This window comes from Silurus meridionalis, chromosome 4 (genome assembly GCF_014805685.1).
Source record: "Silurus meridionalis isolate SWU-2019-XX chromosome 4, ASM1480568v1, whole genome shotgun sequence".
In the NCBI taxonomy this organism is placed as follows: Eukaryota; Metazoa; Chordata; class Actinopteri; order Siluriformes; family Siluridae; genus Silurus; species Silurus meridionalis.
In genome coordinates, this window is record NC_060887.1 from 28171661 (window position 1) to 28199412 (window position 27752).

General features: G+C 38.0%; 1 protein-coding gene across 3 annotated transcripts; it reads left to right on the plus strand.

Moving 5' to 3' along the window:
- The first annotated feature begins 226 nt into the window (after positions 1-226).
- Positions 227-27547, plus strand: cep162 (centrosomal protein 162). Of its 3 annotated transcripts, none has more exons than XM_046848100.1 (27): positions 227-624; positions 1659-1756; positions 2474-2633; positions 5334-5468; positions 8722-8890; positions 9018-9097; positions 9299-9360; positions 9500-9530; positions 10102-10218; positions 10330-10512; positions 11275-11356; positions 11438-11690; positions 11878-12100; positions 12845-12987; positions 13088-13267; positions 14587-14724; positions 15086-15198; positions 15628-15736; positions 15817-15943; positions 16037-16200; positions 18001-18105; positions 20100-20345; positions 24595-25235; positions 25307-25448; positions 25893-25991; positions 26676-26810; positions 26889-27547. In XM_046848100.1, exons 2-27 carry the CDS (start codon positions 1697-1699, stop codon positions 27108-27110), a joined length of 4119 nt encoding a protein of 1372 aa, XP_046704056.1. In that variant the 5' UTR covers positions 227-624; positions 1659-1696; the 3' UTR covers positions 27111-27547. The 3 variants fall into 3 exon arrangements, with proteins under 3 accessions (XP_046704056.1, XP_046704057.1, XP_046704058.1); XM_046848101.1 differs by having other exon boundaries at positions 11528-11690; XM_046848102.1 differs by having other exon boundaries at positions 11588-11690.
- Positions 27548-27752: the final 205 nt, after the last annotated feature.

The following is a 27752-nucleotide window of genomic DNA, read 5'->3' on the forward strand; positions in this document are numbered from 1 at the left end:
AGGATTTCATTTATGATTTTGCAGTTTGAAATAAAGTTCATTCAGAGAAACCACAAAAAAACAAATAGGTCATTAATGCAAGTACATCAAAACAACATCAGTTAGAATACCCAACACAACTACACTTTTAGTTTATTTATTTTTTAGATTAAAGACTCGATATTTCAATAAATTAGACATTTTTAAACTTGAAGTGTTTCATTACCAATTTGTGGTGATGGAGGACGGGTGTGGTCTTAAAAATCCACCCCTTCTAAAATTAAATGGGAAAATATTTGAGAACCACTGGTATAAGCTTTCGCGATGTTAGAGGTGTAATGACACAGGCGGCCGATAGATGACGTTGTGTGAGCGCGGTGATTGAGTTTACAGCAAAGAAGAAGAAGCAGCAATAAGCTTAAAAATAATCATTGCGCGGTTACTGTCGCGGGAATCAATAACAAAATAACTTTAATAGGATTACACTTGTCCAAATACTCGGACTTTTTCGTATCAGGATTCGTTTTGTTCTATGATAAAAACGTCACAGGTAATTGAGCGTCCTGCTGCTTGTTTATGCAGGTAACCAAGGTACAAGATTGGCACAAGAGAAGCTGGATTAACAGTAAACAGTTTTTAATGAAGGTGGGTTCTGTCTGTCTCTCTCCCTTTCTCTCTCTCTGTTTGTTTGTTATGCGTGGTCACGTTGTAAGCAGGAGAAAATCCTGACAATTCCGCATATCGAGGGAGTGAATAAATGAAGGCTTGAAGCAATGGAGACATTTAATAAAGTATAATGAAATAAGTAGATCAGTTGTAGGAAAGCCTTTCCCTTTAGTTGTAATTTCATGCTTCACCACTAGAGGAAAAATTCACATTGAAATCTTCTTTTCTTCTTTCTTTCTTTTTCTTCTTCTTCTTCTTCTGGCATCTGTCCCCATACCCCCCTGTCCTCTACATCGGCCTCTTTCAACCCAACTACCTGCATGTCCTCCCTCATAAACCGCCTCCTTGGCCTTCCTCTTTTCCTCCTTTCTTCCTGGTGGCAATTACTTTCTTTCTCATTTGTTTCTGAATTTATTTGGCTCGCAGCATGAGCACTTTTGAGGATCTTTTGGTCTACTTCACTTTGTCAGGTCCTATTTAAGGGTTTCTTGTTTGCGAACAGGTGTGCCAGTAATTTGGCCTGGGTGTGGCTAGAGAAATTGAACTCAGGTGTGATAAACCATAGTTTTAACAGGGGGGCAAACACTTTTTCACACAGGGTCATGTAGTTCTGCATTTTGTGTTGACTTGTGTTATCTTCTATTTAAATTAGTTTGATGATCTGAAACATTAAAGTGTGACAAACATGCAAAAAAAAAGGAAAACAGGAGGGGGGCAAACACTTTTTCACACCATCGTATATTTTCATAGGTATATGTCCATACTTCGGTGTGTACAAACAAAGCCGGTTATTCATGACTCGGTAGTACTTTGTTGTCAAGGTTTAGACATTGTTAGCAAACAGCAACATTTTGGTTCAGATCACTAGTTAGAAAACATTGCTTTATTTATACTGTACTTTTACTAGGAATGATATGATCTGAGAGTCGTGGTACTGTGATGTTATGTACCTGTCTAACATCTGCTCATGCAAATTAGTTCTGATTTTCATGGTAATAAATGTTTCTGCTCAGGGAAATATCCAGTAGAAGGCTGTTCGACTTCTGTGGAAATGCCTTACCAAATGACACAACAGGAACTGGATCAACAGTTTGAAGAGTTCTTGAAAGAGGTGAGCTGTGTGTGTGTTGGGTTGCTTGCATGGCTACTGTTTGGATAGAGGGATTATAGAGGTTTTTAAGGGGTTATAGGTCTCTTGCCTGATGTTCAGTAAAATATTCTGGGCATTACGGTAGAGTTTGTTAATGTGCTCTGCAAATGGCTTACCGACTGACACGAGAAAACCGGGATCAACATTTTGAGCAGTTTTTAAAAGCGGTAAGCTCTGTGTGTTTGTGGTGAGGGTACTTGCATGGTCACTGTTTGAAACTTGTATCTAATCTTCAGCAGCTTCAGAACTGTGCAGTCTAGCATCTCTGCTCTCTACCAAACAAAACAGACAAACTTCAGCTTTCCTGAACAAATGACTTTTCAAACTCTGCTGCGTTTTGTTTCATGGAAACCTGGCTAAGTGAAGCCATTCCAGACAGTGCATTTCATCTGCAATGTGATGGTACTCTGTCCCTGCCACAGGCTCCTAGAGCCACCATGTTCAAACTGTGGCTCTCGGTTCCTCCCATAGTGGCGCTTTGCTTCCTTCTCCGCTCCGCGCACTCTGTAAGATGCAGACTTGTACTCGTCCATGTTCCAGTGCGTTGTAGGCAGCGGAGCGTCATCTCAGAGCATCGTGGATAGTTTTATCCACCCATGGCTTCTGGTTGGGAAACGTTCTGATGGAGGTTTTTTGTACCAGTTTTTCTAACCATTTTTGTTCCGTCATGCTTTACAGTCAATATCTGATGACTCTGACGATTTGGGAAGCAGCTCTAAGCGCTCCAGCATTCTTGATAATCTGGGAAAGGTACCCAAAAAGCAACCGGGGAAGAAAAGCCAGATGTCTGTGCCTTGGTGGCAAGAGCTTGAAGACAGTGATGAGACTCCAGGGAAAGGTAGGTTCAGTAATAGTTTAGGGTAACTAAACTAATCAGTCTGACATTTCCATTTAAAATAAGTATTTGACACATCAGCATTTTTATCAGTAAGGGGATTTCTAAGTGGGCTATTGACACAAAATTTCCACCAGATGTAGCCATCAAGCCGAATATTGAATTCATACAAAGAAATCAGAACATTTAAGTATACAAGTTGAGTCAGAATAAATAAAGTGAAATGACACAGGGAATAAGTATTGAACACATAAAGATAACAAGGTGCAAAATGGCAAAGAAAGCCAGATCATCACCTGAAATCTGCCCCTGCCCCCTATTAGTACTAATTGATATCAGCTGCTTCAGTCTTAATTGATGGCCTATAAAGGCTTCTCATTACCCAGGAGGCACACAGGAATGATGGGTAAACGCAAAGAACTCTCTCAAGATCTTCGTAATCTTATTGTTGAAAAGCATTTTGATGGGAATGGTTCTAGGCACATTTCCAGAATGCTGAATGTTCCTGTGAGCACTGTGGGGGCCATTATCCGGAAATGGGAGGAGCATCAGTTCACCATAAACCGGCCACGATCAGGTGTTCCACGTAAGATCCCTGTCCGAGGAGTCCAAAGAATAATCAGGAGAGTTCGCCAAGAGCCAAGAACCACTCGGGCAGAACTTCAGGAAGACCTTGCATTAGCAGGTACTGTTGTTTCAAAGAAAACTTTAAGCAGTGCACTAAACCGCCATCTCAGCCATGCACGCTCACCAGGCAAGACTCCACTGCTGAACAAAGAGCATGTTGAGGTTCGGTTAAAGTTTGCGAAAGAGCATTTGGAAAAGCCTGTGGATTATTGGGAGACTATAGTATGGTCAGATGAAAGCAAAATTGAACTTTTTGGCAGTCATTCTACACACCGTGTTTGGAGAAGAAATGGCACTGCCCACCACCCCAAGAACACCATACCACAAGTTAAGTTTGGGGGTGGAAGCATCATGGTTTGGGGCTGCTTTTCAGCAAGGGGTACTGGCAGACTTCATATTATTGAAGGCAGGATGAATTGAGAAATGTACTGGGACATTCTGGATAAAAATCTGCTGCCATCTACCAGAAAGCTGAAAATGAAGAGGGTGGACATTTCAGCAAGACAATGATCCTAAACACAAGGCCAAGGAAACAATGAAGTGGTTTCAAAGAAAGAAAATCAAGTTGCTTGAATGGCCCAGTCAATCACCTGACCTAAATCCAATAGAAAATCTATGGAGAGAACTGAAGATCAAAGTTCATAAAAGATTCCCAAGGAACCTTCAAGATTTAAAGACCATAACTTTATCTGTGTGAAATATTATTAAACAAATCAGGTACAATATTATGTGCAATATTACGTGCAATTTACGTGCAATACTACCTCAAAGCGACTTAAAAAGCGTACTTTTGTTTTTCTCCTATTCGTATTATTACATTGTACTGTATATATACTGGTATTGTAGTATATGTATATTATTTTTAGATATTTGCATTTATTTTTATTTCTTTGTTATTATTATTATTGTTATTATTATTTATTTTTATTTCTGTTTTTTATTTTTTTGTATATTCTTCTTTTTTATATATATTTGCATCTATTTTTATTTCTTTGTCTTGCTGCTGTAACATAGAAATTTCCCCACTGTGGGACGAATAAAGGTTTATCTTATCTTATCTTATCTACCATTTGTGTGGAAGAATGGGCCAGAATCACTCCTGAGCAATGCAGACGACTGGAGGCGTCTAGAAGCTGTAAACACCAACAAAGGCTTTTCTACAAAGCATTAAATAAAGTGTTCAATACGTATTTCTCTGTGTCATTTCAATTTATTTATTATGACTCAACTTGTATACTTAAATGTTCTGATTTATTTGTATGAATTCAATATTTGGCTTGATGGCTGCATCTGATGGAAATTTTGTGTCAATAGGCCACTTAGAAATCTCCTTACTGATAAAAATGCTGATGTGTCAAATACTTATTTTCCCTGCTGTATAAAGCAGAGGTGCATAAACTTGCTACACTGAAGGGCCAAAAATGTAACTTGATTGAGGGCCCTAAGCCCTGTGGGTATAGTATGTAATAAATGAAAGAAACAAAGACAGCAAATCTTCAGAGGTTTTGTGGAGTCCATGCCTCAGAAGGTCAGAGCTGTTTTTGTGGACATGTTTGTCAGTTGGTCATAATATCTAAATTGTGTATGTTTGTGTTTCTTTTCTTTAAAAAGGAAATCATATATAATATTTAACTTCGGGTAAAGTGTGTGGTATGGATAGTTAGGGCTTTATGCTTATCTGATTAAACTCTCTCCATTGGTAGCATTTATGGTCAATAACTCATTTTCATAAACCTTTCCACAACATTTTTAGAAAATGCATTTTTTGACACTGATTTAATGTCAAATGAAATTGCTTTAAATTAATGCTCAATCCTTTTTTAAATATATATATGTAGTATGTTTTAAGTACATATGCTCAGTAATTACAGAATTGCCTGGGCCCTTAGCAAGCAAATACAAGCTATAATTAAAAGTAGCTGGATAATACCTTGTATGAGGAGGCACTGAATGATGATGATTCAAATGTAAATGTGATTGTACAATTCATATGTAAAATGCAGTGCTGGAGTGCAGCTAATGCAACTACTTTCAGTTTTCACTGTTACACCTGATGTTTCTTTATGTTACTGATAGCTCTTAAGAGAACCTTCCGTAAATCATTAAGGAAGTCCCAGACCATCCAGGAGGTTGAAGATGAAACGAAGGAGCAATGCTTTCATGATGAGCCCAAAGGAGAGGCAGTAATTCTTAGCAGTCTAGAGCCGGAGGGTTGGTCGCTCTGAGCTCTCCTGAAGTCCACAACCATCTCTTTCGTTTTGTCCACGTTCAGAGACAGGTTGTTTGCTCCACACCAGGCAGTTAACCGTTTCACCTCTTCTCTATATGCTGACTCATCGTTCCTGCTGATTAGACCCACCACGGTCGTGTCATCAGCGAACTTGATGATATGATTTGAGCTGTGCGTTGGTGCACAGTCGTGAGTCAGCAGAGTGAACAGCAGTGGACTGAGCACACAGCCTTGAGGGGCTCCAGTGCTCAGTGTGGTGGTGCTGGAGATGCTGTTCCCGATCCGGACTGCCTGAGGTCTCCCAGTCAGGAAATCCAGGATCCAGTTGCAGAGAGAGGTGTTCAGGCCCAGAAGGTTCAGCTTCTCGATCAGGTGCTGAGGAATGATTGTGTTGAATGCTGAGCTGAAATCAATGAACAGCATTCGTACATATGAGTCCTTGTTATCCAGGTGGGTGAGGGCCAGATGAAGGGTTGTGGAGATGGCATCGTCCGTGGAACGGTTTGGACGATACGCAAACTGCATTGGGTCCAGGGAGGGTGGAAGCTGTGTCTTGATGTGCCTCATGACAAGCCTCTCAAGCACTTCATCACGATGGGAGTGAGCGCGACGGGACGATAGTCATTGAGGCAGGAGACAGTCGATTTCTTTGGCACAGGAACGATAGTCGTTGTCTTGAGGCACGTGGGAACAACGTTACTGCTCAGGGAGATGTTGAAGATGTCAGTGAAGACATCTGCTAGTTGTTCTGCACATTCTCTGAGCACCCTGCCAGGAATGTTGTCAGGTCCAGCAGCCTTCCGTGGGTTAACTCTGCATAGAGTTTTCCTCACTTCAGCTGTGGTTAGACAGAGCACCTGGTCAGTGGGAGGAGGGATGGTCTTCCTCGCCACCACGTTGTTCTGTACCTCAAACCGGGCGTAGAAGTCGTTCAGCGCATCTGGGAGGGAGGCGTCACGGTCACAAGCAGGTGATGTGGTCTTGTAATTCGTGATCACCTGGATGCCCTGCCACATGCGCCGAGTGTCTCCACTGTCCTGGAAGTGGTCGTGGATTTTCTTCGCGTGCGCGCGCTTTGCCTCTCTGATAGCACGAGACAGTTTGGCCCTTGCTGTTTTTAAGGCCGCCTTGTCCCCTGTTCTGAAGGCAGAGTCTCTTTGTTTCAACAGCGCACGCACATTTGCAGTCATCCACGGCTTCTGATTGGAGCGTGTAGTGATGGACTTGGAGATGGTCACATCGTCAACGCACTTGCTGATGTAGCAGGTCACTGATGATGTGTACTCTTCCAAGTTGATGGAATCGCCGTGGTTGCAGCCTCTCTAAACATGTCCCAGTCAGTGCACTCAAAACAGTCCTGAAGAGCAGAAGTAGCTCCTTCTGGCCAGGTTTTCACCTGTTTCAGAACCGGTTTAGAGCGTCTGATGAGCGGTCTGTATGCTGGAATCAACATAACAGAGCAGTGGTCTGAGTATCCGAGATGGGGGCGGGGCTCCGCACGATACGCGCCGGGGATGTTTGTGTAAACAAGATCCAGCGTGTTCGCTCCTCTCGTTGCAAAGTCCACATGCTGATGGAGTTTAGGAAGCACAGTCTTGAGATTCGCATGGTTGAAATCTCCGGCGATAATAAACAATCCGTCGGGGTGAGCATTCTGCAGGTCGCTAATAGCGCCGTAGAGTTCACTCAGTGCCTCTTTAGCATTAGCACTGGGAGGAATGTACACTCCGACGATGTAAACTGTGGTGAATTCCCGTGGTAAATAAAAAGGTCTGCATCTAACAGTCACAAACTCCACTAGCGATGAGCAGTAACATGAAACAAGCACAGAGCTCTTACACACAAGCACAGAGCTCTTACACACAAGCACAGAGCTCTTACACAATCACCTGACCTAAATCCCATAGAAAATCTATGGAGAGAACTGAAGATCAAAGTTCATAAAAGAGTCCCAAGGAACCTTCAAGATTTAAAGACCATTTGTGTGGAAGAATGGGCCAGAATCACTCCTGAGCAATGCAGACTACTGGTCTCTCCATACAAGAGGCGTCTAGAAGCTGTAATCACCTACAAAGGCTTTTCTACAAATTATTAAATAAAGTGTTCAATACTTATTCCCTGTGTCATTTAACTTTATTTATTATGACTTAACTTGTATACTTAAATGTTCTGATTTATTTGTATGATTCCAATATTTGGCTTGATGGCTGCATCTGATGGAAATTTTGTGTCAATAGCCCACTTAGAAATCTCCTTACTGATAAAAATGCTGATGTGTCAAATACTTATTTTCCCCGCTGTATAAAGCAGAGGTGCATAAACTTGCTACACTGAAGGGCCAAAAATGTAACTTGATTGAGGGCCCTAAGCCCTGTGGGTATAGTATGTAATAAATGAAAGAAACAAAGACAGCAAATCTTCAGAGGTTTTGTGGAGTCCATGCCTCAGAAGGTCAGAGCTGTTTTTGTGGACATGTTTGTCAGTTGGTCATAATATCTAATTTGTGTATGTTTGTGTTTCTTTTCTTTAAAAAGGAAATCATATATAATATTTAACTTCAGGTAAAGTGTGTGGTATGGATAGTTAGGGCTTTATGCTTATCTGATTAAACTCTCTCCATTGGTAGCATTTATGGTCAATAACTCATTTTCATAAACCTTTCCACAACATTTTTAGAAAATGCATTTTTTGACACTGATTTAATGTCAAATGAAATTGCTTTAAATTAATGCTCAATCCTTTTTTAAATATATATATGTAGTATGTTTTAAGTACATATGCTCAGTAATTACAGAATTGCCTGGGCCCTTAGCAAGCAAATACAAGCTATAATTAAAAGTAGCTGGATAATACCTTGTATGAGGAGGCACTGAATGATGATGATTCAAATGTAAATGTGATTGTACAATTCATATGTAAAATGCAGTGCTGGAGTGCAGCTAATGCAACTACTTTCAGTTTTCACTGTTACACCTGATGTTTCTTTATGTTACTGATAGCTCTTAAGAGAACCTTCCGTAAATCATTAAGGAAGTCCCAGACCATCCAGGAGGTTGAAGATGAAACGAAGGAGCAATGCTTTCATGATGAGCCCAAAGGAGAGGCAGTAATTCTTAGCAGTCTAGAGCCGGAGGGTTGGTCTTTCTCTCTTAATCATTGTTGTATTTGACACGTTAAATCATTTGCTTTTATTTTTATTTTTTTGCATTTACCAGAATGTGTTTTCACTCACAGATTCACTGGTGTTATATGGATCTGTGGGTATGCAAACTCTGAATGAGAAAGAAGAGGAGAACGCAAGAATTCTCGACAGCTATGACAGTGGGGCTAAGCCTGTGACTGAAGACTCGAGACTGATCAAAGACCAGGAGTCCTTCAGCCCCAGTCTTGTGTCTCCTCAAAGGTTGTACAAAGACAGTAAAGATAAAACGGCGACATTACATGACTATAAATTAGTCTTGAATATATTTTTCAAAAACACAAATACTCATGAATGTGCGTGTGTTTGTAAATGCACGGGTGTGTTTCAGGGGAAAAGATGTCTCTTTGACAGAGCAGAGTCAAAGTCCAGATGAAGAAAGAGAATTGGGTTCTGTAAAAGACACAGCAGGTAAGAAGATGCTCTGCCATGCTGCACAATTTCTTATTTCCTAAGATTTTTCTTCAAGCATCCAGTTTTAGTTATAGCATTTTTATCCCCTTGCATGCAAACAAACTGTAGTACATTAAAGAAGTAGTGAAAGAATCCTGAAAATGATTTACATAAAACACTTTTAAAATGCAAATGATCATATCTGGGTTTCCACACCAGCATCCCCTGCTTACAGTGATGATTTTCAAGACGATACAAGCGATACGGAACCTGAAAAGAAGGCAAGTACATCATTTAGCCTCGAAATCTATACATTTTATCATGGAATTAGCGCTTTTGCATATTATGCTTTGCTAAGTAAAGTTTTAAACAATGAATTTTATGTAAGTAAATTTTCTACACTTTTCATTTCTGTGGCAGAAGCCAGAAAGGTGTGGCATGTTGGCTAAAGGTGACTATAAGATTTCTTTCATATTAATTAAAATGTATAATGTCTAATCGCAATCATTTTTAGCGTTAAATACTAGCCGTCGTATGTATTGCCATCCATCCCACAAATTTGAGCCTATAGATTTCTGTTCTAATTTTCATCTTGCTGCTGTTCGAGAATGGTCATTCCCAATTTTTTTTAAGAATTCAGTACATTAACAATAAGACTACATACTTCGGACAATCTGTCTGGCAGCAGCAATCATTTCTTATACAATGTGCCCTAAAATCCATGAAACTGTCAGCACATGCATTGTATTGCTCCTATTTTCATAACAATGGAGGAAAAAAAAGCTTTTGAAAACAGTTTCCTCAGCATAATGTGGTTTAGGGGTAATTAAGGATCTTCCAACATTCAGTAGAAATTTGTATGGCATTTTTTTGTTCTTGTGTTCAAGTAAATAAGCTAAAATCAGCTGCAGACAACTAAAATGAACAGATTAAATAAAAAAAAAAGTGAAATGGGGCATTATATGACTATATTTCCTGTTTCTTTGTTTTTGTGTATTTGCTGCATGCTTCTTGTTTGCTAGTGTCATTGCATGATTCTCTGAACTTCACGGATGAAGCTCCATCGCCTGCTTTGCAGCCAGAGAAAACGAAGTACCCTTACTCCGGAACAGCACAGGCAGCAGACCCAGGCACCACAGGTCTGTTTACATTTCTAACGGGAAGAAAATATGCTCTTTTGCTAAGATAAGCTGATAATGGTGTTTTGCCATGCTTGTGTATCCTTTCATGATTTCTGTCATTTTCTCTAGGAATGTCACATGGTCAGAGTGGGGCGAGTGACATGGAGGCTCTGCAGGAGGTCTACAGGCAGATAACTCATTCAGTAGATGAGTGTGAGGAGCAAGAAAGTGAGGATTGCAGGAGTTCTGCTTCTTTCTCCTCCTCAGAAATTGTAAAAAGGACCACACAGCATGCCTCTACTACAGAATCAGGTCAGTAAGAGTAAGTCTGAAGGGATCTGCTTAAAATGAGCATTTGAATGTGAGCCAAATGTAAACTTGGAACCCAAACAAATTTAACTGCCCATCACCCTGATGAGTTAAATTATTGAGGTATGAAATTGGCTTTTTTAGGATGTATGCTGCATTTTGAATGTAGGTATTTTTGTTGGAGTGTGCTTTTTTTTTTGTTTGTTTTGTTTTTTTTTGCATCCATTGCCATAGACACATTTTAGGAGTACTCCTTACACTTTTACAAACATATGGCATCACACAAGCATTTTAATGCTTTCATTTGTCACATATAATTAAGCCTACAAAGAAGGACAAAGGAGAACAAATTTGTAATAAAAAGAAAAGGGAGGTAGCAAGACATTCAAGAGCTGTATTCTATTTGGAGCTGTAATTATTGAATCACTCCAAAATGATTATTCCCAGGCCAGCTGTTTTTCTGCCTCTTGTTTGACAGCTGATTTTTCTCACTTGTTTGGTAGATAAACATGATGCGTAATTTATGTTTATGACAAATTCACACTTGCCCAAGGGCATGTGTGCGCAAAAAATCATGGTAATTGTGGCCAGATGCTACGTCTCTATTTTTTTTGTTTTGTTTTGTTGCCACAACCCCTGTTGCACATTTAAAACAGAGTTATCTATAAGGTGGAAATATACTTTGGTGTCTCATTTTTGCAGTATATCACCCATTAATAGACATTCATAGTCTTATTTGTTTTTGTTGTTTTTTTTGTGTTAAAGATTTGCCCACTGCTGAGGAACTGATGCATACTATTGGACCAGAATCTGGAACCAGATTTGGCTCTGGTCTTGAGGCCCTAAGGTATGCTCTCTGGAACCTTTTACATCTCTGTGATATTAGAGACTATTTGGAGTGGATGGTTTGACTTTGTTTCTGTTTTAGTGAAGCACCTGTAGAGAAGGAGGTTGAAATGTTGGATTCAGAGAGTCACACTACAAAAGCTAAAGCTAAACACTCTCCCGTGTCTCTCAGAGTAGCAGATAATGGGAACCTTGCAGCATTGGATGCACATCAAACATTTTCCCTTTGTAGTCTAAGCAGCATCACAGAAGAGGTGAAAAGGCTTATGCAGGAGCAGGATAATGTCTCTGAGGTACCTCGTGTTGCCTCTGTTGCCAGAGGCAAGAAGACTCAGGTGAGGCTGTTTCTCTGACATCAAAATTTATAATGATAGTTGTAATAAATATAGTTCCAGTTTAATTGCCTGAAAGCGGCGATTAGCATTAATGCAGTTATGATTGTTGCTTTCCCTCCTTTATATGCACCTGCATTCCTGTGATTGTATTAATTGTATTAATAATTGTTATTAACATTTCCTGCAGAGTCCAGGCAGATGCACTACCACTGCTCCTCTCTCATCTGCTCCTGGGAAAGCTTCAGTACCATTTGTGAGGGCTAAACATGCTGACCAAAAGCCTTTACCCAAAGCTTCAACAACAAGCAGGAACAGCAATTTAGCTAAACCGCCATCTCCACTTACTCAAAGAAAGAGTCAAAAGCAAACCTTCAATAGAATGTCTTCTCTCAGTCAAACATATGTCAAAGGTATTTACACAAGTGTTCAATATTTATATATTCACATCCAATTTATATATAGGTTCCAGTTTTTTTGTACTTACAATCGCTTCTGAAGGTATTTGTATGGCATAGCAAATTATACCGTTTTTGCTAATCACTAAAGACGGTTAGATTTGAAATAAAAAACGATTTATTTGTTAATGTTTTAATTGCGATGTGTTGAATGTTTAGGTAATAGTTGAACATGTGTGAGTCACATATGTGAACGTGTGCAGTTGAAGGATGATACTATACATTGTAGCACAACTGTATAAATTTACGTGTGTGTTGGATAGTAGTGTTATGTTTTCTGAAAGTTTGTGAAATTGTGGCAGTGGGTGATATGATGTCTTTTCTCTTTGTCTGTTTAATGTGCATCAAATTAACCAACAACTTCTGCACCAAGTTCAGTGTCTTTAGTGTGTATTATGTGAAGTCGTGCAGACTGTAAACCATAAGTCAAACCACTAGATGTCAAAAATGAGCTAGAGTTTGGCCAAAGTTCATAAATATCGCAAAGCAACACAAAAATAAAAACATGCAGTTTTGCAGTAGTAATTCTTTCCTCCCTCCCTCTCTCCCTCCCTCTCTCCCTCTCTCCCTCTCTCTCTCTCTCTCTCTCATATATATATATATATATATATATATATATATATATATATATATATATATATATATATATATATATATATATATTTATTTATTATAATTATGCGGCATGTTTCTGTGTAGATCCAGGTTTAAACGTAAGCAGTAAACCTGTTGCTTCAAAGCATTCAGCTGGTTTTCTGCAACAACGAATGGCAGCAGATGGTCTGAACACTGGTTCTCCTGATCAGTCAGACAGCAACACACAGCAGGCAAAACAAAGCAAGGTAAGTTCACTCCGCTTGTTCCGACTTTTATTAAATCTTTGTTCCATTAGTGGGCTCATTTCATCTGTCTGAGTTCTCCTTTGCATCACCTATTTTATAGAGGGTGGATGAGAATGATGGAGCTGCAGCCAGAGGCCATGACCCTCAGTTGGAATACTCCTCACTGGCTCCACTGGCTCAGACAGAAAGAGAATTTCTCCTCAGAGAGAAGCAACTTCTGGAGCAGCACAGCAAAAAGATCAGTGGTCTCAAACAGAAGAACTACGTGTTGCTGAGCAAGGTTAATAATTCCACTATTGATTTTAATTTGGAGTTATTACTTTGAATTAGTTGATTTCAGGTACATGCATGTTGTAAGTTAGGACATATATTTAATTTTTTTAAACCCCAGCAAAGCATTATTTTTGGCCATGTCCAATTTGGTGATTGTATCTTTTGCAGACAAAATTGACTGTAGCAGTGGCTTGTTAAAAAGTGTAGGGTTTTTGGGTTTTGTTTTAATCAGTGATGAACAGCCATTAGGTGCTTCTTCAGTGTCATATTTAGAATTCTTTTAATAGCCACAACCTGGAGTGCATTTAACATTGTCTATATTAGACTTGTTCTAATGGTTGCCATGGTGTTCATTTCACCCACTGGAAGTTGTATTCATGAGAGTAATGACTTGTCTTCTGTTCCTGAGAGTGTTTTCTAAGAGAAGAGGGTCTTCCAAGATGAGGCAACACAAGGCTTTTAGTGGGTCTGTTCATTTAGATCATGACCTCTCGACAACACAGCCTCTGTTACAGCCCTGATTGGGTGCCTAAGCCTAAAAGATTTTAATTTTTCTGCTATTCATGAGTTTAAGTTGTTTGGAAGGCAGAAGGATAGTGCGGCAAATTAAGGCTGATGCATGGCAGCTACACCGTGCTAAGTAAGAGCGCAACAGAGCATGCTGTTATAGCAAAATAATTAATTATACCAGCAGGTCTCAAAGTGCTTTCTTCCTCTTTCAGCAAGTTAGTTCCTGTTATCACTTATGCTACAGTAGCGATAAACCTTTGTTCTTTCACCGGACTCTTTTTATTTATTTTTTTCCCCCTCTTGAAGTTAATGAGACTGGAAAAAAAATCAGCTTATCAGTGCTTCAGAGAAAGTGCAAATTGCATTGAGTGTCCCATGTGGTACAAAGCAAAACATCCTTCCATAAATGTTATGTAAATGTCACCTCACAGGAAGCATTACTATATAGATGATAATTTATTGGTTTATTTATTTATTTATTTTTTAAATCCATTTATTAAAAGCTTAGATTATGTGCCGTGTCTGATGTACAACTCCCTATGAGTTAGATGTTGCTATACATAATAATATACCATGATAAATGCACCCTTCGAAACCTGTGAACTGCCTTGCAGCTAGTGTTAGTACCGGCTATTCTATTCTAGAAATTTAACCCACACCAAGATTCAAGTGTTAGTTTTACATCAAAAGTGTTTGGGTTGTTTTTAATTGTCTCTGTTGTTTGAGAACTATGATATATAACAGTTATATTAAGACATCTATAAATGAGGATCGGAAGTGACTATTTACAATTTTTTTTTTCGTGCTTGACCTTAGTTGCGCAGTGCAGAAGAGGCAATCAAGAAGCAGAAGTGGAGTTTTGGTGAAGACTCAGATCCTGAAAAAGACAAGAAACTAAAACTGATCAGGAAAGAGATGAAGGAGCAGGAGACTATAATTCAAGGCTACCATCTGGTAAGCTTGTCTCTTTGCTGGTGCTGTAATAGTTCTGCACAAAGCACACATTTGGTTTGAGGTACAGCATAATGGACTATGTGGGTGGATTGAGTACATGGATTAAAAGTCATCCAGCTGAAGATAATGCAGGAAAAATAATACACCGCTAAATGCATGTATTAACAACAGTGCTTAATGCATAGGACCTCTCTTTTGATCTGCTGCTAAAATGGAGTAAATCTGTGCTTTGTGTATTTTATTTTATGCACTCTAAATAGGTTCAGCACTTCATATTTCTTCTTTGTACGTGTACACGTTCAGATTTATTTCAGTGACTTTGCAAACTTTTGACTGGTTAAAATGATTTTTGCCTTTCCAGGAAAATGAAAAATTGTACCTGCAGATGAAGACCCTTGAGGCACAAAGAAAACAAAATGAAGAGGCCATGTTTGCAGAGAATCAAAGATTGCTATCTGAATTAGCCATCACTAAGTGAGTCATACCATTAGGGCATTCTTTCTTTTAAAACCATCCCCCATAACATCAGTCACAGGGTGTAAACTTACAGGCAGGCTGTCAACTTAAACAAATGAAACTTTGCAAGTTTGAGTTTAATACTAGGTTTTTGCAACACAAATGAAGGAAATGTTTGCATCACAGTTTACATGAACAATGATACTTTTAGACAAATGTCTATAGGATGGCCAGAGTTTGAGGACATATGAATTATAGACTGTGACAGGACTGTACTATATCCATATTTTATTCTAATGTTTATAATGAAGTGTTTTTCAAGAGTTTTAAGGATTTTATATTTTTTATTTGTTTGTTGGCGTCTAAAATATACAAAACCGAATCTGAATTAATAAGCATTTATCCCACTGTAATCTTCATCACTATCTTATATTTAATATCTTCTAGGGAACAGTTAAATAAGAGCAATAATCAGAAGACCTGGGGAAATAATATAGGAAGTGACATCTATGGACACAGTATTACTGAACTATCGGCTAAGTTGCAGGCTGCACAGGTAACTTCCTTGAATGTAATTGTTAGCTAATACAAAAAAAATGACCTGTTTTTTCTTAGAGCATGTATTTGTTTCTACAGAGGACAGAATCGCAGCTGCAGGAAGAAAACCACAGGTTGCAGCAAGAGAAGCAGGCTCTGCAGGTGGACTTGCAATTAATGAAAAGAGAACAAGACTTGGCAAAAGCACAAGTGATCTGGACCTCAGGTACAGTGGGTTGGTGTGGGTGTTTCACACTGCACATTCATCCTTGGTGTATTATGTCGCATTTACCAGCGTGGGTCTTTGGCTGTGTTTTAGATGATCAACGGTTTGAGCTGAAGTTGCTTGAGGAAAGACATAAGGAAGAGGTGGCTGTACTGAAAAAGAGACTGCAGTGGTATGCTGAGAATCAGGAGATGCTGGACAAAGATGCAGCCAGACTCAGATCAGCCAATGCAGAGATACAGAGACTAACTGAGCAGGTGAGATGGTAATTTAGTTATAATCATGTTGCCCTTTTGCTAGTCATCTGCATTAAATCGTTAGTTTTCCTGCTGTGTAAATGGCTGTCAATACGTTACATCTTTTTTTAATCGTGTTGTTAGACTAATTGATGTGCATAATCGCTCTAATCAAATAATTATCTGCATCATATAGCTGTAACAGAGCTGTTCATTTATTTATATACCATCCATAAGAATCATTAGTAAATGAGCCTGCTGATGTTACTCAGCCCTGTTAGGCTTTGCCCTTACCCTTTGTTCCAGCAGTGTCAAATGAAATGCTGTCATTTTTGTGAATACTTGAAGGACTACAATCAATCTGTTTTTTACATATTACCTATTTTAAAGTTTTTTAGCACCACCTATACTGTGAAAGAAGAAAAACTACATTTCTAAGGAAAGAACAGCTGAAACTACTTGACTGTGTCAGGCCTAGATGATCACATTAATTATACTGATTGGATTTTTAAATAGCTTTAAAGGTCTATGTGAGCTTTATTTGCCATTTCTTCTCCACACAGTGTGTTGAGTAAGTCAAACTTAGAATACATTTATTCTAAGGGGGGGTGCTTTGCCAGGTGCTTTAAATTTATTTAGGCAAAGAGTGGCTAGTAAACCATATGTGTGGAATTGCTCTGACACTGTTTGAATCATAGCATGTAAATGGTCATGAGGTTTTGTCCCTGTGATGGACTGAACTCTCCAAATATCAAAAATAGATATAAAAAGTCACACCACTGTTATAATGGCTAGTAAGATTTTCCCCTTTTAATGTAATGCCGCAAACAATATTAAAAGTGAAAATAAAAGTGTGTGTGTGTGTGTGTGTGTGTGTGTGTGTGTTGAAAGCAGTAACAAATAGGTAAAGTGTATATTTACTGTGTATATATACTGTATATATCTATGAATTGTTTGTTTATGTACCAGTTATGGTTAATTACCTCACACTGGCAGGTAATGCTAAATACACCCCAGAGCTTTATAACCCGCTGGCCAGCAGACGCCTTTTCTTTAAACAAGGTTTTCACTGGAAAGTTCTGATTTAAGCCGTCTGATGTTCATGTGTGGAAGGCACAGTGAACAGCTGGCTTCATCACAGGAGCTAACTACAAAAGCTTTAAAACCGTATTCTATTACTGAGCTTTCAAAAACAAAAATTTTCAACGAAGAGAAATGTGTACATATGTGCATAAAGCTATTTTTGTATATATTAATTATTATTTATATTTGATGTATATTTTAGTATTCTAATGATTTAAAAGTATTCATACTGCTCAGTAAGCTAGTCACCAAATTTTTCAGGTATAAATGGCAGAAAAAGGAATTGTAGTAAAAAATAAATATTAAGAGGGAATATAACATAAAATGCGCCATAAGCAAACAATTTCATAATTATCTCTATGTGAAGACAAACAATATTTGCTTTAACCCAGCAAAGGCTCCTTTGGCTTTCCATGCAAATTAGTGTTCATTCTATTCTTTTATTCTCTTATTTAATGCGTTTACATTATTAATTTTATTAATTTTATTATTTTATAAATAACAGTTGGGTTCATTCAGTGCCATTCTTTGTATGCAGGGTGTACTGCAAGAATGACTCAAATTAATAAAGTCCACAGTGGCAACCTGCTACCAGCAAAACACAAAGGGATTTTGATTTAACATTTCCTCAGTGTCATATATTGCTTGTTTCTTTGTGATCATTATGCCTAGCATGCTGTTGAGTCATTGCAGTGCATGTGCAATGTGTGTTTTTTTTTTTTTTTTTTTTTTTTTAAGGTTGAGAAGCTGAGGATAGAGGTAGCAAAGCAAGCTAATCAGCAGCAGAAGAAAGTGAAAGAGAGGGTTGCAGAGGCCAAGAGAATTCAGGATCTTGAACGACAGGTACATATGTACTCGGCAGAAGTTTACCGTGTGCCCTTTTGAGCTCCACTTCCCTGGGGGGCAGCTATCTCGCTCTGCAGCATCTGTTTATTCAGGACACACTGCACATTGGGGTTGCTTTTTTAGGAACTGCAAGAATTGAGTTGTTATTCTCCCTCTGGTCTCTTTAGTCTCTTCAGCCACTTCAGCCTTACCAGATTTTAGTGTATAATTGTGCTTTATATTTGAACACTGAATACTTATCTTTAAATTTTAATATAAATTTCATATTCATATACAGTAGGTCAGAAGTAGGAACAACACAGTTTTAATATACAGCTGTGCGTGTAGCAATATGGATTGTAGCTTTGCAGATGTAAAACATTAGTTAGTTAATATAATACTAATAATATAATACAATAATCATCATCAATTCTTTTTGTATTAGGTGTATTTAACATCTATGTGCAAATATAAAAAAAAAATACAAAAATAAATTACCATGGTAGCTACAATAATATGTATGTGTGTGTGTGTGTGTGTGTGTGTGTGTGTGTGTGTGTGTGTGTGTGTGTGTATATATATATATATATATATATATATATATATATATATATATATATATATATATATATATATATATATATATATATATATACATACAGTGGAACCCGGTTATGTCGATGTCCTAGGGGGTCGCCAAAAAGCATCGAGATAACCGATGATCGAGATAAACGAAAATCAAAATGGCGGCAATATATTAACGTGCTTGAAATTTCTTTATGTACATGATGTGCGTTAATAAATGAGAATGTGCATGCATGTGTTTTTGGAGGGTTTTTTTTCACAACAGCGTTGCCGCGATTTGTTTGATGAAGGCATGCTATAAAAATACATACAGTACATGTTTATCTGTCAGGAATCCACCTGCCATGCCCCCTTCGGCCCCCTTCAGCGTGTCAGGTGCTTTCTCGGCCGCTTTCTCTGAAGCTCCCGGCTTCAACCGCGCACATATGGTGCTCGTTTAGCATCATCACCAGCTCCTATTTAAACTTCCACACTCTCACTGTCTGTTATTGTTGGTATATGTTGGTTCACGGCGGTCGTTGTTATCTCTCATGTGTATCTCGGTACGTGTCTTCCCACCGGCACTCTCTCAACGGCTGCTCTTTTCTTCCCAAAGCGCACCGCGGATTCCCCCCAATCCTGCCGGTGTTCATTCTATGCTTTTGCTGCTCATCCCACGTTCCGCGCCGCCAAGCGCGGCTTTCGCCTCCCGTTCATCGCATAACATTTAACAACAAAATGCATATGTGCACTAACTAACAGCAGAGATTCACCAGTATACAATACAACACCTGTAGCAGCTGTAAGGTTTGATTTTTCCGCCACTTTCGCGAGTTCTTCTGCGGCTGCACAGAGATAACCGACGTTAAATGGCAAATTCCCCCCCCCAAAAAGCAAAAAGTAGGGCTTTGTATCGGCAAGAATCTGGGGATCCGATATGCACGTGATTCTATATATATATATATATATATATATATATACTTTTGCTAAACCTTTGTCTCAGAACGCATTTTTAAATACACACTGAATTTTGCTAGCTTTTACAAGGCTATTACAATTACAAAGTGTCCTAACTGGGAGTCCAAATGCATTAAGACAAATAACATTTACATGTTACATATAATCAAATCAATTTGGGTATTTTATTTTCATTTTTATTTTGTAACTTATAAACGGATTAAATTAGTATGTTATTTACATTATTAAAACCTCTGTTGGAGATATCAAATGTAAATGATATTTCATTTTCGTTTTGCACCAAATTTTGAAAATATGGTAATGGAAAATGTAAACTGAAATACAGAAATACATTGCTATTTTGAATATTGCATTGCCATTTTGCGTATTTTATTTTAAATATAATTTTTTTTACCGTTATGATTTCATATAGGAATCCCTGTAAGTCAATAGCTCATTCCCGCTGCTTATATGTTATAATCTGTGTTCAGGTAAAAGAAATGGAGGGGATTCTGCGGCGCAGGCACCCAAACTCTCTGCCTGCACTGATGTTAGTTGCGGCAGCTGCTGGTGGAGAAAAGGGAGGAGAAAGTCATCCATGCGCAGCTCCTCAGCCCTTGCATTCTACCACCCTGCTAGAGAAACGCATCCACAGATTGGAGGCTGAGCTTGAGGATAGAGATGAGGAAGCCAAACGCTCACTTAGAGCCATGGAGCAGAATTTCCACAGAATCAAGGTGGGAGAAGCTGCATCTGTGGCATAGATTTCAAAAACATAATGTTAAACGTGTAAAAAAAAAAAACTGTCCTGAAAGAAATTTGTACTCAATAGTTTATATAGGCAATTTATATTTAATAATTTCAGGTGAAGAAATGCCAACTGAGAATGACCAGAATGGTTTGAGCTTTGTCTATAATAGTGCAGAAGATCACTCTGTACATTTGTAGTGTGTACAGTTGTGAAAAATTGGGGATGAGCTACAACAATACCATGTCTGGATCTTCTTCTGTCAGCCAAGTATGGAAAGTTGCTCCCAAAACTAAACAGTTCAAGAATGGACAAACATAGTCCGATCTGATAAATCTGATTTTTGCTGAGGTACATAGATGGTAGCATCTGATTTCGGCACGAAAATCATGAATCCCTTGACCCAGTTAGCTTTGTGTCCACAGTCGGGGCTAGTGGTAGTGGTGTAATGGTATTGTGGAGTTTTTCTGTGGTCCTTTTTTGGGACCATTATGATGCACCATGCAAAAATCATAATGGTTTCATAAACATGACCGAGTTCAACGTTCTTTAGTGACCTTGCTAGTCACCAGATCTGAATCCAATTGATGTGATGGAACAGAAGCATTGCAGTTTGAAAGTTTTGCACGCACTAGGAAATGTGTGATGCAATCATCACAAAATTCATCCGAGTTTCAAAGTAATGTTTCCAGAATTTCGTGGAATCCATGCTGCAATGATTTGAGGCTGTTTGGAGATCAAATGGAGGTCTGAACAAGTATTCATATTATGTGCCTCATAAACAGTTCAGTGAGTGTAAACATTAGTGTTGCATGTTGAGTTACAACAGATGCACAGCACATGCTAATGATAGTGATTGTCCAGTCATTTTAATCACTATTGCTTTTTTTTTAATGCAATTAAATTTAATTTGCTGCTGCTGATAATAATAATAACCAAGTGTGTGCTATTGGTCATAATAAAGTGTGTGGGATCTATTAAGTCTCACACACTTTGACCATTGTTTTCTACAGCACAGGATGATTGTAAATACTGTATAGTGAATATAAAACCTTTTAAGATGTAACAAAACTGTACAGAAAATATTAGCCTTTTTTATTCATGCTGTTTTTTGTATTAATACAAAATATAATTAATACAATATACTAAACATTTCTCGTCAAATGCAAAAGACTGAAATCTCCTGCCTTTGTGATTTACTTCAAAATTTATGATTCAGACCACAGTGGTGCTTTACCGAAGCTGTTGCCATAGAAACAAAGATTCTTTTATGGTGGATAGCACTTTCTTAAAGTATCTCACTTTCCCATAAACACTAATTGTTAAATGGTGTCTGGACATTGTAGGTCACTGTGTACGCTCATGTAAAACGAAAGCATAGGAGTAAGTCTGAATTTTGCTCTGGAGTTGAATAATTTTAAACTGTAAAGAAATGAAATGAAAAGGATAACTTTGCCACCATAGATGTTTATTAACCAGTATTATGAATAACAAAATGCACAGTAAATTCCAAACATATACTTAAGAAATATATAGAAGGCCATTTCACATCACATTTTAATAGACAAAAATGTATGACATTTATTTATTAATATTTTCCAAATACAACCCGATTTAATCCTACATTTATGGTTCACACTGTTTATAATGGAAGGGAAAAAGAAAACCTGGAGAACACCAAAGTGGTAAAAAAAAAACATGAGCCGCTCCAGAGGGTTGCCTGAGCTTTTCTGTTGCTATTATTGCTTTTATGTTCATGGCACAGGACCACATATCCATTTATCTTACCTTGAAACTTACCATAATGAGCTAGAATAAAACATGGACAAAAAATAGAGTAACATTGGTTCATGATAGACTTCAAATGACTACAGAGTGGTGAAGTAATGCTTCCATATTCAGAGCACTGCTATGAATTTATATAAAACAAGCAGTAGAAAGGAACAGTGCAGGCAGAAGTCAAATTTCTCTTCTGTAGAATTAAAAAACACAATCCCCAAAGCCATCATAGTCAATATGTTTAGAGATGCACTATTTTCATTTTATTTATTTTGGTTTGTTGCATTTGAATTTTACAGGATGTAGAAAATGCTTATACAGCTTTTGTAAACCTTTACAGCTTTGTAAGTGGAATTAGAAGTAAACGTGTAAAAACCTAAATGACTGAGAGACCAAGCAAGCCTTGGTCCAGGTCATTTTTTTACTCCTGATTTGTCGAAATGAGAGATGAATTCCTAATCACCTTTTACGTGCAGCAACACATGAAGACTCAAAGGCATATATCAAGAACATCAAAAATCTAGCCACCCTCCATAATGACTCCATTCAGTGTCCTACCTTTTTTTTTTCTTGTTTTTGGCTTATATTCCCTTATGTCCAGGACCTGGCTATAGGCAAACTCATACTGCATGGAATGTGTTTTGTAAGTGTGGTTGCCCCTTGTGTAGTTATTCTAACCCATCTCAAGATGATCTCCTCAGAAGCTATAACCAGTTACAGAATTATTTACAGAAATGACTGTGTAACAGTGGAACAGCAGCAGTGCATCAGGCTCACCGTGCTACACAATCTCTGACTTACATATTGTATAATGATCAAAGGTTTAAAGGTATATAATAAATACTAGATTAGCTGATTCAAAGCAGACACAGGGGTTTAAAGTGCTTTTTCAACAAAGAGTGAGGTATGGAAAGCTGTCTGTTGGTAACCATTTAGCCAGTTTGATAGACAATGGGGTTCTGTTTTTCATATTTTTTGTAAAGTATTAAATATGCTTAATGGCCATGCAATTATTCGCAGTGATTAAGTGGCTCAGATTATGTTGAATTAACCGGAAGGGATGCAAAAGAATGATAATGTACTACCAGCTCTTTCCTGTGTCCTCGTCCTGAAATTAAATCACTGAGAGCAGATCGACATGCAGGAAACGGTGAAACTGCATATCTATTTAAAGCTCTAAATCACAGGGCAATTTAACCTTGTTCATGTACAGCTTGTTTTTCACTTGTTGTTTTTTATTGGGATTTTATCAATTATTTATTGATGGTACTGCAGCTCTGGTTATGCAGGCAACAAAATTCTCATGAATATTGTGGTAACATTGTTTAACCTTCTCACACTCCAGTCCTATGCGATGTTGTGTTCATGCTGCAGCTATTTAAAATTTTTCAAAGGACTTAAATTATTTAGCCTCCAGCACTTCCAGAAAAAACTGTACATGCTTTCATATTAAGCACATAGCGTTAGTACTTAACTCGCCAGATTACTAGTTGGCGTGTGATGGAAATGCACTCCCATCGGTTCCGTGAATATTTGGACAGTGACAATTTTCATAATTTGGCACCAACAGTGGATTTAAAGTAATCTAGGTGTGATTGAGGTGTAGACATGATATCATTGAGTACATTGAGTTTAACAAACATTGTATTCACTGTTACAGCCATTTTTACAGTATCCTTTATTTACACAGGTTCAAAAGTAAAACAAACTAGCACATATATAGAACATATATAGAAATGAAATGCTCCTAAATGGCTGATTCAGTAACTTAACTTAAACCAAACGGAGCAATATTTTTACTTGCTGAAGACAAAGCTAAAGGCAGACAGGCCTATAAACAAGCAACAACTACATGAGCCCTGGTAAAACATATAAGTAGAGAAAACTCGGCATTCGGAGATGTCCATGGGTATCAGCCTAAAGGGTAGACACTGGCTCCAATGAATTTGCATCAAGGTATTAAAATCATTCTTATATTTATAATTGTTGGCTTGTCCAATTCCTTTTAAATAATGAATGCACAATGTAAGGCTGTAAATCCTAAATGATTAATGTAATATTTTAACACTTGAATTAAAGCTGAAAGTGTACACTTCAATCACACCTTGATTGCTTAATTTAAAATGCACTAAACAGGGAATGTGTCACTGTCCATACACTCATAAACCCAACAGTAATTAAGAGAAAAACAGGGTAAACTGCATGACTAGACTGAAAAATTATTTAGTCCGATGTATTATGGATTTATTTGTCCACCCTTGCAATGTTGGTGTTCACTCATATTTAACAATAATATAATCAGAATACCAATAATTATTATTATTATTATTTGTATTGTTATAGCCATCAGTTTTATTATTTGGAATAACTTTTACTGGCATTCCACTGTTTTGTGTTAGTGTGTTTACATTTGCAGTCTGGAGACCATGCTGGTTACACATCTCTAATTCTCATTCTAGCTCCAGTATGAGCAGCAGATTTCTGATTTGGAGCAGCGGTTAGCTGAGCAAAGTCTGGGGTGTCATAAGTGCTCACTTAACAAGTCTGAGATTCAGTCAGAGACCCAGTTTCATGTAGTGCAGGAGCTGGAACAACTAAAGGAACTGCACCAGAATGAAGTAAGCACTCTGAAGGCTGAAGTGGCCACTTTGAAAGAGCAGCTCCTGGAGTTCCATTCCTTAGCAGAGCCAAAAAATGTCTCACGACACCAGAAACAAACAGAAGCAGCACATATTGGCCGGATAGAACGCATGAACCAGGACCTTATCACCAAGAGCCGCACCATCCAGGAGCTGAAGCGCACAGTGGGGCGGCTTCAAAAAGAGAGGAAGAGCATGTTAATCAGCCCAAAAGTTAAACCCTCCAGCACTACACCCAAACAAGCAGGCAAATATCCCTCCTTTGCCCTGCCTGAGATTTTCCCACCTACTCAGGATGAAAAAGATTATGAACCTGGAATTTTCTCAGGCTCCCACATTTCTGAGGTGCAGCAGGAGAATGAGAGGTTGAGAGCCAGACAGGAGCAGCTGGAACAACAGTGGTTAGAAGAAAGAGTCTCACTTCAGACTGCTGCCACACATGCACATGCTGAACTCCAGAGGTATGAAGTCTACTGGTCATTGAACTGCTCATTTTGGTAGTAGTGTGTTAGTAAACCTGTGTGGTTTTCAGGGCTCAGGAACAAAACTTGGAACAGATGGCTTTGCTCAAGACTAAGCACCAGAGGGAAATAGAACGGCTGGTGGCTGGCCATGCCCTGGAGCACTCCTCATCAAATGTAGCTCAACTCACAAATCAAGTGAAATCCCAGGAGGTATGGTTACATTTTATATTACAGTTCTAAATATCATAGTTTGTATAATATGCTTATACACTCTCAGTTAAATTGTCACAGCATAATGACAATAGACGTCACTTTATAGTCAGAAGATAAGCAGATCTATGCAAGTTAACATCTCATAAATCTATAGCATAAAACTGGATCTAATGTGTGCATAATCTGTGGATTTACCTTAAAGTGCTATATCTAGGTTCCTGTTCATATTGCTGGTCCTGGTGATGAAGTTCAAATCATTTTGTTTATCACCAGTCAGTTCTAATTATTAGAGATAACAATTATACAAAATACAAAATGTAGTCATAGCTTTACATTATACCATTATTTGAGGTATATAACATGGCTTTATTAATTGAAGAAATGTAATTATTATTATTATTAAAAATAAAAACATTGTGTGCATCTGCGTGTGTTATTAAGGTCATGATGTTGCATTTACGTGAACAAGTAAAGGAGCTACAAAGAACTAAAAAAGCGCTTGATTTATCCAAACTTCGAGAGGAGACGTTGCAAAACCAGGTAATTAAAAAATGTTTTTACATCTTCATCATAGTTACAGTTTCATATACATAGTAAATTCCTTTATCATCTTTCCCCCCCGCCTTATTCTGTATGTATCCAGTTAAAATAGTGTCCAATGTTTTATTTTTCCCATTAATTCCTCTCATTTTTAAAACATTGTATTAAAGGAGGGCAGATTCAAGCATTTATTGACCGTCACACAGATATTGAGTCCACCGTGTGCCTTTAATGTAGAGTAAAACTGATTGGTATTGATGAGCTTAGTAATAGTCTTTGATCAGGATCACTAATATGGAGTCAAAGACGTATCCAATGTTCTCGAGTCTGATATGTCAGAAATTAGTTATTAATTTTATTATTAATTAAATTATTATAAATAAAAATGTATTAATGGTTATTAACAACAGCACCTCTAACAGTAGTGCCATCTGCCAGACAAATCAAAATAATAGTAACAGGTCATTCCCAAAGATTTGTATTTTGGCAGATCCAGATTTTTATTACACATAATGTATTACACTCAATAAATAGTGCATATGTGTAGAATTTCCTGATAATGAAATATCTCAGATTTTTCTTTTTAAAAAAAATCTTAATACTAAATCAAGTACTATTGATGATTTGAAGGTGATTGATCTTTCTGTCTATCTTCATTTTGTGTGTGTGTGTGTGTGTGTGTAGCTGACTAAGCTGTTAGAAGAACTGAAGCAGGCAAAAGCAGCCCACAGTCCTGAGCTCAGACATTTTGCCAGTTTGGAGAACAAAATCCGCACAATGGAACTACGATACAATCAACATGAGCAGGAACTACAGCAGGTTTGCGTGTCAAATAATATCACACAGACATTCACACCGACATAAAGTACAAACTAATTACTGTTCTTCATATTGCAGATGATAGCACAGACACGCTTTATGGTGGAGCAGGAACAGCATGCGGAAGTAACACGCTGGCAGAGGCTAGCGCAGGGGAAAAGCAGCGAACTGGAGGCCTTTAGACAGGAGCTCGACGCCATACTGGATGTGCTTAGAGAGTTGCAGAAACAAGGAGTAGTGATTCCTGCCACACAACATTTCTCTGCTGTTGGCTGTATATTCCAACCTCTTACATCCTGATATAGGATTCTTTGTATAAACAAGTTCTATTCTCAGGTGTGTCTGGAAAACACTGTTTACCGTTTAATATAAAACCATCACTTGAGAATGAGACCTTAAACCAGTCCTTGTTAGGGATTTTTTTTTTCTTTTTTTCATTGAATGTTTGTTTAAAATTTGATGGGGTGTTTTCTGTGTTGTTTTTCAAAGAGATTGTTACACATTGTTCATAGTTGTTATTACTGTTCTGAACACCATGCTTCGCTTTGTAAACTTTTCTTTACTCTGTTATGGCCAGTGAGCTGCTGTGCAGCACTGATGTGATTGTAATGTGCCATTGTTTCGAAATCAGGGTAGCCGATGGCTGATATATGATGCAGGTTTTTATTTTATGTTTGCCCGATTTTCAATTTTCTTTATCATTCTTCATATCATAAAATCTCATAATTTATTAATAACATGTGGTACAGAAAATTGCTTATATTGAACATTTACTGCACACCAACCTCTCCAGTCAGTGCAAAGTTTACCAGGTTTTGGTACCAGAGCCTAAACTACAGCTGGTTAAAGGCTCACTAACAATACAGTCCCAAAATGTTATTCTCATTCGCTCTCCAAATGCATCATCATCATCATATTAAACCAATGAAATACATATGGCTA

Coding starts and splice junctions, on each gene's coding strand:
- cep162 (XM_046848100.1), top strand. CDS start 1,697: ATGCCTTACCAAATGACACAACAGGAACTGGATCAACAGTTTGAAGAG. Junction 9,361..9,499: donor ATACGGAACCTGAAAAGAAG/GCAAGTACATCA, acceptor TTTCTGTGGCAG/AAGCCAGAAAGGTGTGGCAT. Junction 11,357..11,437: donor TCTGGTCTTGAGGCCCTAAG/GTATGCTCTCTG, acceptor TTTCTGTTTTAG/TGAAGCACCTGTAGAGAAGG.